This window comes from Rousettus aegyptiacus, unplaced genomic scaffold, assembly GCF_014176215.1.
Source record: "Rousettus aegyptiacus isolate mRouAeg1 unplaced genomic scaffold, mRouAeg1.p scaffold_m13_p_2, whole genome shotgun sequence".
In the NCBI taxonomy this organism is placed as follows: domain Eukaryota; kingdom Metazoa; phylum Chordata; class Mammalia; order Chiroptera; family Pteropodidae; genus Rousettus; species Rousettus aegyptiacus.
The window spans coordinates 151,383,895-151,396,654 of NW_023416295.1; the positions used below are offsets into that span (position 1 = coordinate 151,383,895).

Here is a 12,760-nt window from a genome sequence, read left to right on the forward strand (position 1 = left end):
AGTTCACCAGATTAAAGCAAGGAAAGAAATAAAAATAAGTTATCCCCTAGGCCATCAAATCCTAGTGTCAACAAGAGGTATAGCCTGGAGAGCATAATGGATCAAAAGGCGAATTGTCATTTTCTTCAGAGTATCAGAATTTCTCTACGTGATTGAGAGGAAAAGTCCTAGAGATTAAAGATGAAGCTTATTGCTTTACTTAGCTTATTGTTTATTTGGAAAGGCTTGGTAAAGTCTCTGTTTTGGAGCATGGGCATTTAAAGTCATTCTCCTGGTAGAGCTATTTGCGTTTCCATCATCCATACTGTAGGATGATCCACTGACACTGAAATTCAATTTCATATAACTCACGTCTCCTACTGTTTAGGGCTACTTGGGGAAAAACAAAATTTAAGATTGCCTTTGATTTCAAGGTATTTTAGGAGAATACACACACAAAACACACATGAAAATTAGTGGTGTAAATAGTAAGTGAAGCGATAATTCAGAGAAGGTAATGTCAAAATGTATCAAAGCAGTTTTACGTACAGCTCATTCCTCTTGGGCCTCATAGAACTTATACTTGTGTGGCACTTAATATTATTCTATCTTGCATTGTAGTAATTCGTGTACTTACCTAAATTTTAACACCAGATAGTGAAAATCTTCCACCAGGACAGTTACTACAAACTTTCTAATTAGGGACCTTATAGTGTCTAGCATAGTGACTTATTATTATTATTTTTTACTAAGTTTTCCAAAGTGCTTCTTGACTAGAGCTGAGCCTTCAATGACAGATTGGTTTGAAAAAGGAAGAGAAGATGCAGCATTATTTTTAATAGCCCACATATGGAGGCAACTTAGGTGTCCATCAATGGATAAATGGATAAAGAAGAGGTGGTACATATATATAATGGAATATTACAGAGCCATAAAAAAGAATGAAATCTTGCCATCTGAAATAACATGGATGGATCTAGAGGGTATTTTATTGAGTGGAGTAAGTCAGACAGAGAAAGACAAATGCCATATGATTTCATTTACATGTGGAATCTAGAGAATGAGATAAACAAACAAACAAAACAGAAACAAGCTCACAGATACAGAGAGCATTTTGATGGTTGCCAGATTTGGGAGGAAGAGGGTAATAGATGCAGGAGAGAGGGGATTAAGTGATACAAATTGGTATGTACAAAATTGATGTGGGGATGTAGAGTATAGCATGGGGAATATAGTCAGTAGTATCATGATAACTATGTATGGTGTCAGATGGGCACTGAATTTATCAGGGTGAGCACTTCATAAGTTAAATAAATGTCTAATCATTGTGTTGTACAACTGAAAGTAATATAATATTGTATATCAACTATAATTGAAAAAAATAAATTTTTTTTTTTTTTTTAAAAAAAGGAAGAGAGGAAAGGAATAAGCTAGGAGAACAACCTTATCAAAAGAGGAAAGAAACGACAAGCAATTTCAGACCAGGTGGTAGACCAGCAGAGAGTTCACCCAGGAGAGAAAAAAAAATTAGGTAGAAAGGCATTCATACTGTAAAGACTAAGCTATGAAATTTCAATTTTATTGTATAGACTGGTGGCTTTCAATAACTCAGGCTAGGGAGAATTTGCATCGTTTGAGAAGATAGTTGAAATCCCGGCCCAGAGAAGATCAGATTGATAGTAGGGCATTAAGCAACTTTGAGTATTTTGAAAATGCTTCCTGGATGATTTATACACTCAGTTGTTGCTTTTGGCAATGGAGACTTTGGGAAAAAAAAAAAAAGTGTAACGACAACTACAGAAATGACAGAAATGGAACTGTTAAAGTGTTCTTCCAAAGTGAAAAAGCTTGATCCGAAATATACTTCATATTTCAAAGTGTACAGTAGCCAATTTAAAACCCCTGGTTCTAGTTATGGTCTATTGTTAAGAGGATTATTTGTTTAGTCAGGACACCTTCAAATATTTTTATTTTGTTTATGTAAAATGAAATATTCTATGAATATTTTAAAATAAAAATAAAATTTTTATATTCTTGTCATAAAAAACTTGGAAAATACTGTCATGTAGGAACTTCAAATATCACTTCAAATCCCACAATACAGAAATATCCATCATAATATGCTCACATAATTCTTTCCTTTGCTTTCCCTCTCCTATTTCCATTGAAAAATGGTATCCATTAGTATATATAACAATGTATATATAAATATACATTCAGTAAAATAAATTTGCTTGTGATACCATTGGCAATTGATTCTCATCCTCCACTGAGCCACCATTTTTTATTTTATTAACCTTGCAAAAGTGTGTCCCTTAAATTATTTAGTTTCTGACTCTGCTCATAGCATTACTGTGGAGTTTTACCATATTTACTTGACATATCTTAACTGTGTCAGTGCAACTTGGCCCTCCTTACAGATTTTACGTAGTGCAAGCCATACTGACATTGAAAGTATGCTTCTCTTCCTCGCTTTATAATTGGTGCTGTCATCTGGCATCAGAACAATGCTCTAATGGCCCCAAGTTTCACAATGTCTTTGAAATCTGCTTCTGCCTCCGCCTGAAGCCCCTTTCACCTGCAAAAACTCAAAGCAAGGTGACAAGGTAGGCAAGTTATAGAAGGGACACCATGCTTTTCTCTCTATCCCTTCCTCCTTTTCCCCACACACTCTGCTTCCTCCCAGTGCCATGCACAAACCAGTTAGTTCTCCAGTTTTCTTTCTCAGTGCAAACTAATTCAGATAGATTTATGTGGACTCACGCATTCATTAGACACATCTAAACATGAATCCCAGTTTAGCTCAGCCAAAGATTCCACACTACTTCAGCCTAGTTAATAAGAGCATTCCCTAGAAGATAAACAATATGAAGACGGCCTTCATGACTATTAACACATTGCCCCTGAGTCATTTGTTTTTCATAACCAACTTTTAAAAACATGACTTGTTATTCAAGAGGAGTTTTCAGAATATAGAAATCATTTCTCAATTTATTTGGCAGTAACAATGGCTGTTATGGTTTTTATGCAACTTTGCTTCTGCTATGAATTATTGTTGACACAGTGTTTCAAACAAATTACTTCGTCACAAATGTTGAAAAGAAAGGCATCTACGAGTGCTTTAAATGGTCATCAGCCACAACAAGAAATCAATCTGCCCTTTGCTGTGAGCAATACAGCTTGAGAACTGCATCTTGTGTCACCAGGCAAGAAGAGGGAAAAAAAGAAAATACAGTCCTGTTAATGGAAGCACCAAGGGGCAAGCTGCACCCTAGGTTGCAGAATCCACCTGAGAATGGAGAACCACCTTGATTCTTGAATTTGAGGTCCCGAATTTACTAAACTGAGTAAAAGATTACCCTCTAACGTTTTACATTATGACTTCCTCTTCTTCAGGCTCTCACTTTGACTTGTCTATCACTCAGTTAGTTGAGGTACATCAAAATGATTCTTTCAAAAATAATTCATAAAACTTTCATTTTCTAAATCCTTGAAAATGTGTTACCCACAAACTAAAAATAACTCACTATAAAATGCCATGGTCACAACCTTTTCCCTCAAAAAAATCTATAGTAAAATCAATTTGATTTTAAGACTTTGTATGTATCATTTTCCATATCACCCTTACTGGAATGCTCAACAGTGTTTTTTGTTTGGTTGGTTGGTTTTGTTTTCATTATTATCATTTCTCGTTTGTACTAATTCAGTACCTACTATTTTCTTAATAACTGGACTGTAATTACCCCTACAGAGAGACCCACCTTTGTTGAGAGGAGGCTTTGATGAGCCTGAAAGGTGAAGATTTAGCCTCCAGGGCCAGCAAACTGATGGATCCAAGCTTGAGAGAATTTGTGCCTGAAAGAATGTGAGGGCTGCTAAGAGAGGAGTGGGAAGAAATTCCCAGAGTTTAGGTGTTGGTAGCAGCAGAGAAAGGGAGACTCAAGAGGTGTAAAAAGTCAGTTAGGAAATCAATGAAAAAAATAGTCATTAAAAACTACCCTTTAAATTAAAAAAAAAAATACTGAAAGGATTCTTAGGGGGGTAATGTTTGATACATTTATTTTACTTGTTGTAAGAAATATCCAAAGCTGGAGATAATTTTTATAAGAGTTGATCTGAGTCAAACTGATGACATCTGCTGGGGAGCAAGATTTCAAATGCTCCAGAGAATAACAATTTTACAGCTTCTTTCATGTATTTGAAATTAATGAGGCAACATAGGGAAGACTACATAAAGGGGGGAAGAAGCAATAATGGGATGAGATTACATGGGAGTGAGATTATGTGCTCTCTTGGGGGCCTGAAAAGGGGCATTTTGAAGGTGTGTTAACCTAGGTGCACAGAAACAATGGACAGAGTTTACTTAAGAAAAAGATATATATTTTACTAAAGAATTTAGCCTGGGGCGTGACTATCCACCATGACATGCCCAGTTAGTAATTTAACCTCACAGACTACCCTGTGAGGTTATTTTACATAGAACCCCCTTTTACATCCACATGTCTGTCCACCTCTACATTTATTTTTTACCAAACCATTTGAAAGTAAGTTGCAGACACCATGACACTTCACCACAGTCTGTACGTTCCTTAAAGACTAGGACATCCTTCTGCACATCCACAATATTATTTTCATACCCAACAAATTCCAAAAATATACAATATCTTCTAATATATAGTTCTTATTTATTTAAATTTCTCAAAATGTTTCCCCCCAAAATATCTTCTGCAGACATCTCCACACACATACACAAGCCCCATTTAGGATCCAATTAAAGATCACATGTTGTTTTGGGTTGTCATGTCTATTTAATTACCTTTCATCTAGAGTACTTTCTTCATGTCTTTTCAGGGGGTAGGTTTTTGGGGGGTGCATATCTATTAAATAACCTACATTAAAAAAAAATGATTTAGGCCAGTTGTCTTGTAGAATGTCTCACAATCTGGATTTACTAGTTTCAGGAATGGCTGCATAATTTGTGAGGCCCAGTGAAAAATGAAAATGCAGGACCCTTTGTTCTCAGATTAGGAAGAATTTCAAGACAGTGAAAACAGAACATTAAACCAAGCATGGATCCCTTCTAAGGGTGAGTATTTGACTGCATATGCCATATGCCCAAGAGGCAGTCCCTACCAGATTTTATCCTCATTATTTGATTCAGGTTAAACATTTTTGCCAAAACTAACACAAAGTTTATGTGTACCTCTCATTATGTCACTTCAGGAGAAATACTCAGATTTGTCTATTTAGCTCAGGAAAGTTTTCTTGATAGTATTTTCTTCAGTGTTTCCATTCTAATTAGTTCAATTTCACCTTTAGGAACATGTATCATTCTTAGGTTGAATTCTAAAGTCTTTTGTGTCTCTCACCTTTACCTCTCTTCTCATTTATCTTCTCCCTACATTTTTTGAAGGGCCTCATCAATTTGTCCTTCAAATTACTGGCTCAATTATTAAGTGTTGATTTCTCCCCTTTATAATTAGCTTCCAATGAAAATGTCAATTCTGCTATTAAATTTTTAGTTTTCTATCAATCCTTTTTTATTCTGTTTTCCTTTTAATCTCATGCATTTTCTTTTCAACCTGTTTTCCTTTGTAAACTTTCTTCTCTTACTAAATAGAAGCTATGTTTTCTCATATCCCATAGAAGATGCTAAAATATTTTCAATAATTTTTTATTGGTTCCTAAAATTAGTTTTTTTAGAAATCTGAGATTTCAAGATGATGTCCTCTTCCCTTCATCCTGCAATATTTGTCAAAGACTTCATGTTATACTGGTTCTTATTTCTGATCACTGATCTTTAAATTGAAATAGCTAGGATATAGTGTGTGTTTCTCAACACAGAGAGTATTCAAATTTTTCTTGGCACCACTCCCTCAGAACTCCTTTCTCAGACTACAGCTGTCTGAAAGATTGATAGGCACAGTTAATACTCATTTCCTTGTATCCAGGAGTTGCTCATCCAGTTTACTCAACTAAAGTGAAATAGGATCCTTTCCTAGTAACGTTTTTTTGAGTTTTGATCCTGGTTTATATCAAAATGTTAATTTCTAGCCATTTTCTAAGAATCAACTGCCTAAAATTTATCTTCTTGTTATCTTCATTTTAAAATATCAGTAGCAGCCAGATTCATCAGATATTTCTTGAGCATTTTTCATTTATTCATTGTTATATACCAGTCAGGCTTAAATCCTTTCTTATAACCTGAAAGAAGAGTGGGAATGTTTAATACAGGCATATTTTACATCCATAGTCAAGGTTAAACACCGCTAAGAAAGAATTGTGTTTTGTAATTGTTTTTATTTGACATTTGTACTTCTTTCTGTAGAATGAAAAGAAGATGCTAAGATATTAAGTAAATAAAATTTGGAGGTAAAGACAGGGTAAAGATGTTTATCAGCAAGGTGAAAAAGTTTGTCGCATTTAGAAAAAGATTAAATTAAACCACCAAATCAATATTCAACTTGTACAGAAATCTCTCTTACTAACCTCTACTTCCCCTACTGTAGTCAACCCATTCCTGACTCACATCTCGCCCTTATACCATGGTCCTGAAGCCAAGACATGCTAATAGCCTTCTAATCACTGATCAATGGCCCCTCTTCTTTTGTGTACTCAATTTAAAAGACATCAGCAGTCTAGAAACTACTATAGTTTCCACTATGGACGGACGGCAGCTTATATAAAAGGCAGGCAAGTGAGAAAAAGAGAGGATAGGAAGACTACAGAACTGTTGTAAGTGTTCAAAACAAGCTCCATAGGCATCAAGCACAAGTCCAGGGTTTCTGAAGATGTCTATCTTTTCGTTGGTTCTACAGCAATTCAAACTCAATATTCCGATACCTAAGAAGCTAATGGTAAACTTAATTATCAAAATAGCCTATATTCAATAATGGAGGAAAAGAATAGAAAATAAAAGAAAAATTAATTACAGAAGTAAATATGTGAAAGAATATTTGGATAGTAGTCTGAAATACTACCCGACACATTTTCTTCTGAGGACTTCTTGTTTAACCTAGTAAATGTTCCACCACTAGATTTATTCCAAAAGTCTAAGGCTTATTGCTCAAGGAAGGAGAAAACAAAAATATTGAAAAAATTAAATAGTAAAATTTGTGGCGTTTGGAGGTCTTGAGTAGACAGAGACCATAGTCTTCAAAGCCATTAAAATTTAAGATCTTATCCATCTCAGAGATAAAATATTTTCAAGAAATTCAAAGTTTGGCTTGGAAAACTGAAAGACAGATTGAAACAAAAGGACATAAAGTATACTTAAGAACAATAAATTAGAATAAGGATGTATAATAAGGTTGAATGAGTTTCTGTCCAAACAAGTAAAACGTTTGCAGTGTTGACAAAGAAATACATAGTGGGTTGATGCAAGGGCCCACACCACCCTTCCTCTAGGAGATGAGTTGCCTACTTAATGGGTGTGGTGGAGTGTGGAAATATTTTGTAATAAAAACTCAAGGTAGGTCTAGAATTACCACAGCAGAGGAGATTATGTTTAAACTTTCCAGAATGTAGCCATGAATTTGCAAGCCTTGAGAAGGAATTCTGCGTCTCCCACACAACCTGAGTGTAGAGTAGCAATAACTGAGGGAGATGTTTGGGGAGATGAATCCAAGGGTAGGTTAACTGATTCATGCACACTAGTTCAGAGTAGCTTTGAGTCGCTATTCTAATACCCCAGGGCTTGGAGAGCACTGAGAATGAGCCAAAGGACTCAATAGAATCCAAATCTGGAATGAGAGGTTGCCAAGAATATAAGAAACAACTGGCCACCTATCAAAAATGTGTTCTTGTTTCTATACTGGGAGGTGACATCCCAGCTGGAGCCTACATCTTCCAGCTTCTTTAGCATAGGTATGACAATGTGTGTAGTTATTGCCAATAAAACGTGAACAGAAGTGATTAAGAAGCAGGAGTGCTTTCCCCATACTCTTCTGACTGGAAGAAAAGACTCCAAAGCCATGGTTCCTGTGTACAGTTTCACAACCACAGTAAATTCACAAGGGGTACCTAGGATATATTAAATATTGACAGGAAGCAGTTATATCAACAAAAAGCACCATAATGAACTAAAAGTGGTCTTTGGGATACTGTAGTCTTTCCTTACCTGCAGGGGATACTTCCTAAGGCTCCCAGTGGATAGTAAAACTACAGAGAGTACCAAACTCTATATGTACTATGTTTTTTCCTCTACATCTAAGAGATTAATAATAATAATAAAAATAAAATAGAACAATTATAATAATATACTGTAAGTTATGTGAATGTGGTCACTTGTTTCAGAGGATCCCTTGCTGTAGAACTTCAATACTTTCTGGCATTACACATTGCCATCAGTCAGAACACATTTTCTGTTCATGTCTTCCATCCACGAATTTAATGTCTTTTCCATCTTAACTAAGCACTTATCATGCATTGTGACTGTAACTTTTGAACCCAAGGTGCAACAGCAAAACTAGCGCATAATTTTTTTCCCTTCTACACAATTTTATGGATAGAAGATTCATTCTTACCATAGATCTAAGCAACCTCAGTGTAGGATTTTTTTTTTCTTTCCTTATTAAATTTCCTTATTAGCTTCCATCTTTTCACTTAAAAGAAGCACTTTACAGCTTTTCTTTGGGAAAGTCAAATTGCCAGCAGCACTACTCTTGTGCTTTGAAGCCATTATTAAGTAAAATATGGATTACTTGAATATAAGCACTGTGATACTGTGACAGTCAATAAACAAGATGGCTACTTAATGACTAATGGGCAGGGAAGCTATACAGTATGTAAACTCTGGACAAAGGGTTGATTCATATCCCAGGTTTGTCAAGGCAAGAAAGCATGAAATTTCATCACAGTATTCAGAATAGCACACAATTTAAAATTATGGATTGTTTATTTCTGGGATTTTCTATTTAATATTTTGGGACTGCAATTGGCTAAGGTAACTGAAACTGTGGAAAATGAAACTGCAAATAAAAGAGTATTACTGTATTATAACTTTCTGAGGAAAACATAGTAGTGTCCAGGACACTGAGCAAATTGCTACTATTAAATTGTTTAGCCCTAACTTCTTAATAAAAAGAACTGTTAGCTATTTCCTTTGTCCTGCAGCCCCAAGAATATATTATTGAGATTCTAAGGGTACTATGAACCAAGGAAGTTTGGGAACCTCTGCCTTACAGAATGTTGAAACCACAGGATGAAAGGAGGCTGGGTTCCAAAATTACTACATGCAGAAAAGCCATCTATCACTTAAGAACTCCAACACCGAACTGATATATGAGCCAGAAATTAAGTTCTATTGCATTAACCCACTGAACTTTTGGAGTTTATTTGTCATAATAGCTAGTGAGGACTTATAAGAACTTTAATATCATAACTTGTGGCCCAACATTTGGATTTTGCAGCTTGAGCTCTGAACTGCTTTCAAGATATAATTTTGCCCTTTGGGGCTCCATAACTACCTGCAGGGCAAGCAGCCCCTCTGTATTGATTGTACTGTTTGATAAATGGTACCCCGTGTAATAGATAAGCGATACTGCCTGTACTGAAACTGCTGTACCAAAAACCTTTGTTCGGTGAACCAAAACCAAAATTAAGACATTGATGAATGCTTAAACATATGTTACCTATAGTTCTTATTATTGAAAGGTCAGTTGCCCCCACCAATCAGAAAATGAATAAATTTATAAGCTTATTTCCTTAGCAACCCTTCTCCTTTTAAAAATCATGTTCTTCCCCTCCGCCCCAACCTTGGAGTGTGTCTTCGATTCATACTGAGGGCTACGTTCTCTGATTCGAAGTCCTGTATGAATAAAAGTCTTTTAATTTCTTTTGGAGTTTTTGTTAACACTAATGTTACCCTATGACACAGAAATGTGCAGGAATCTAGACCTGAAGCCAAGAGTAGCAGATGTCAACAGCCACAGATGTCCTGCCCACCACAATGAGGACCAGAAGAGATAAACTACATCCTAGTGGAGGCGACCAAGCCAAGAGGATGTCAGGGAGTAGATGCCTTTTTTTCCAATACCAGATCAATGCATAAGCCCCCTGAAACTAACATCAGCCTCAAGGAAAGAGGGGAAGGAGAAGGAGAAGGCAAAGAATGATAAGAATTTAGCCCAGATGAGACTGAGTAACCTTAAATTTGGCACTCTAAACTTTCTACCACAAGTGGATAAGTGTTTGAATGCTAAGTTAATTATACCTTTTGGAAAAGAAACAAATTTACATTATATACATTTCATTTTGTCACTGTAAAATTTTGAATCCACTCTGTATATGTTACAGCAAGGAAAGAAGGATAGAGTCCACTGTCTCTGTTTTATACAGCTGGTCACTCAGCTATAGATATTCATGACTCCTCCATTTTCTTGTAATGTTCCCCTTGCTTTGAACCAGCATTTCAGCTTTTCCCATTGGAATGTGGAACCTGAATCCCTGTTGCTTCTGCCTAGGTGAGGTGACAGCACTTTTGTTAGCCATTTAAGGACATGGTGACAAGGGACTCCCCTGAGCTCTTTCTACTGCTTGGAGCAGTGTTAATTGCATTCAATAGTCAGGCTCAGTCACTCGAACCAACACCATAATCCTATTCTTGTCTACTTTTTATTTCCCTACCCCCACCCCCCAGAGGAATCCAATAAAAACCAGGCAGCAATTTCAAATTCCAATTCAGTGAAACTGTTATTGTATCTCTTGGTGGAAGCATAACTCCTCCCCTGCTCACTGAAACTTCTAAACCAGAATGCAAGCTCTGTGAGGGCAGGGGTTTTGTCTATCTTTTTTACTGCTCTATGCCTGGAACATGGAAGTCAACATACACACGATGATTAAATAATAGATGAATGAGTGTCATGTAGCTCACATTAGGCATTCTTATGCACAGGTGGAAGAGGGTAGCATGCCTAAAATATTTGAGGTAGAACAACTTCCTTGGATGTCCTAATGTAATTCTCTTCCCAACATGGCACAACTAAAATGTTCATAATTTTTCTTCACTTTTATTTTCTAACTTGAAAAAAAATGCAGTTTTTACAGTGTCCTAATTCCTCTATTTATTAAACGATACTATCATCCAGGTACTGTGATAGGCGCTGCCACCAAACAAAATTATGACTCAGGGCTTGTGTTTAACGATTTGCAGAGGTTCGATGTAATTGTTCTGTATCTTTTCTAACAATTACAAATGTATTTCCCACTCTAAGAAAGGTGACTCTCGTCCTCCCTTCCCATCTCCCCTTAACACCTCCGTTAAGCTTGGAAGAAGGACTAAGAGGGAAGAGTGGGTATTTAGGCCCCCAGCCATGTGGTGGCTTGTCCAGTCCTGGGTTCACTCACTGTACCTTCAGCACAGCTGTGTAACAGCACTAATGGCAACTGCTAAGAACCCGTGTATTTATTATGGCTTTGTCCCTTCTTGCCTATGGTAGGGTATGCTCTTGTTTACAAACTCACTGGTACCTGGCCCACAAGATGGGTTTAATAAATTCTTATTGAATGAATAAAATGCCTTTTGCCTACTTCACAATGTCACCTAGGGCACCCCTCTGCCAACTTCACAATGTCACCCAAGGCATAGTTTTGCCTACTTCACAATGTCATTTTCAACTGACCCTGCACAGAAATGGGGACCTCACAGGGGCTCAGGGATATATATCTGGTTTCAGCCCTGTCTGAATCGTTCTCCAGTGGTGGCTCCAGCCAATGAAGAGAAAAGCAAAGAATCAGAATTCTTGAGCTGCAGCAAATGGATTTAGGTTAAACAGCCTGGGGATGGAGGGGCACTAATACCTGAGGAATGCGGACCTGTGAAGACCTCTCCGGAACGACAAAGAATCAGAGCTGCGTGTAGGCAGGGGCATGCATTTCCCCATTGCTCAGGGTGCCTCGACCCGGCTGCTGCAGAGGAGTGGCCGGCCCTGGAGACAGGCTAGCGGTGTCGGTGTGAACTGATTCGTTCCAGCCTCGGGCTGCAGAGCTGCCCAGAAGAGTGCCGAGAAAGTGGCGTGTAACCGCGGCAGATCCCAGAAGTGCAGCTAGGAAACTTTCCCAGCCAGGCCCATCGGGCGCTAGAAGGTCAAGAAGGACCCGCCTTTCCTAGACCGTGCCCCGACAGGGCGAAGGTTGGTCCCTAGGTCACGTGAGGCTTCCTCGCCACCAAAAGCCCCAAACTAGCAGAGCTAATGAAAGAGGAAAGTTAAGGACGCCCCAAGCTCTGAGACGCGGCGCCCCGCTGCCGGCGCAAGAGCTGCTCTTTCAACAGCTGCGCCTGCAGCCGCCTCGTCCAGCCGAGTGATGTCCCGCCGCAGTCTGGGCGGGCGCCTCCTCGGGCTGCCCGCGTGGTCTGCCCCGCCGCTGCCCCCGCAGTTGCTGCCGTTGCTGCTGCTGTCGGCCGCCGCCGTGCCACCGAGCCTGGCAGGTGAGCAGAGCGCGCCCCGGGGAGAGGCCCCGTGCCCGCCGCCCGCGCGCGCGCGCTGAGCCCGCCGTGGCTCCGTGCGCTCCCGCCGAGCCCTGGGTCCGGCAAAGTTTACTTGCAGCGGTGTCCGGGCTCTGGGGGGGGGGGGGGGGGGCGCCAAGGAACGCGCCTCTGCAGGGTGACTGGCTTGGCTCGCTCCAGCCCCGCTGTGGCTCGGGGACGACCCTTGAGAAGGGCATGGCGTGCTCCTGCGAACTTGAAAGTGTTGGCCATAATTCTTGGCAGACAGATCGGTTCGCTCCTGCGCGACTCTCGGCTTGCGGAGCCTCGGCTGGTCCTCGAAAAGCCAGCCAAAGG

The 12,760-nt window shown here is 38.9% G+C and overlaps 1 protein-coding gene across 1 annotated transcript in view; it reads left to right on the forward strand.

Annotated features, from left to right (window-relative positions):
• The first annotated feature begins 11,916 nt into the window (after positions 1–11,916).
• Positions 11,917–12,760, forward strand: part of PLBD1 (phospholipase B domain containing 1) — a 49,842-nt gene continuing 48,998 nt past the window's right edge. Inside the window, exon 1 of the mRNA XM_016140540.2 lies at positions 11,917–12,406. Coding sequence (XP_015996026.2) covers positions 12,283–12,406 — 124 coding nt within the window. The 5' untranslated portion in view covers positions 11,917–12,282. The remainder of the gene's footprint in view (positions 12,407–12,760) is intronic.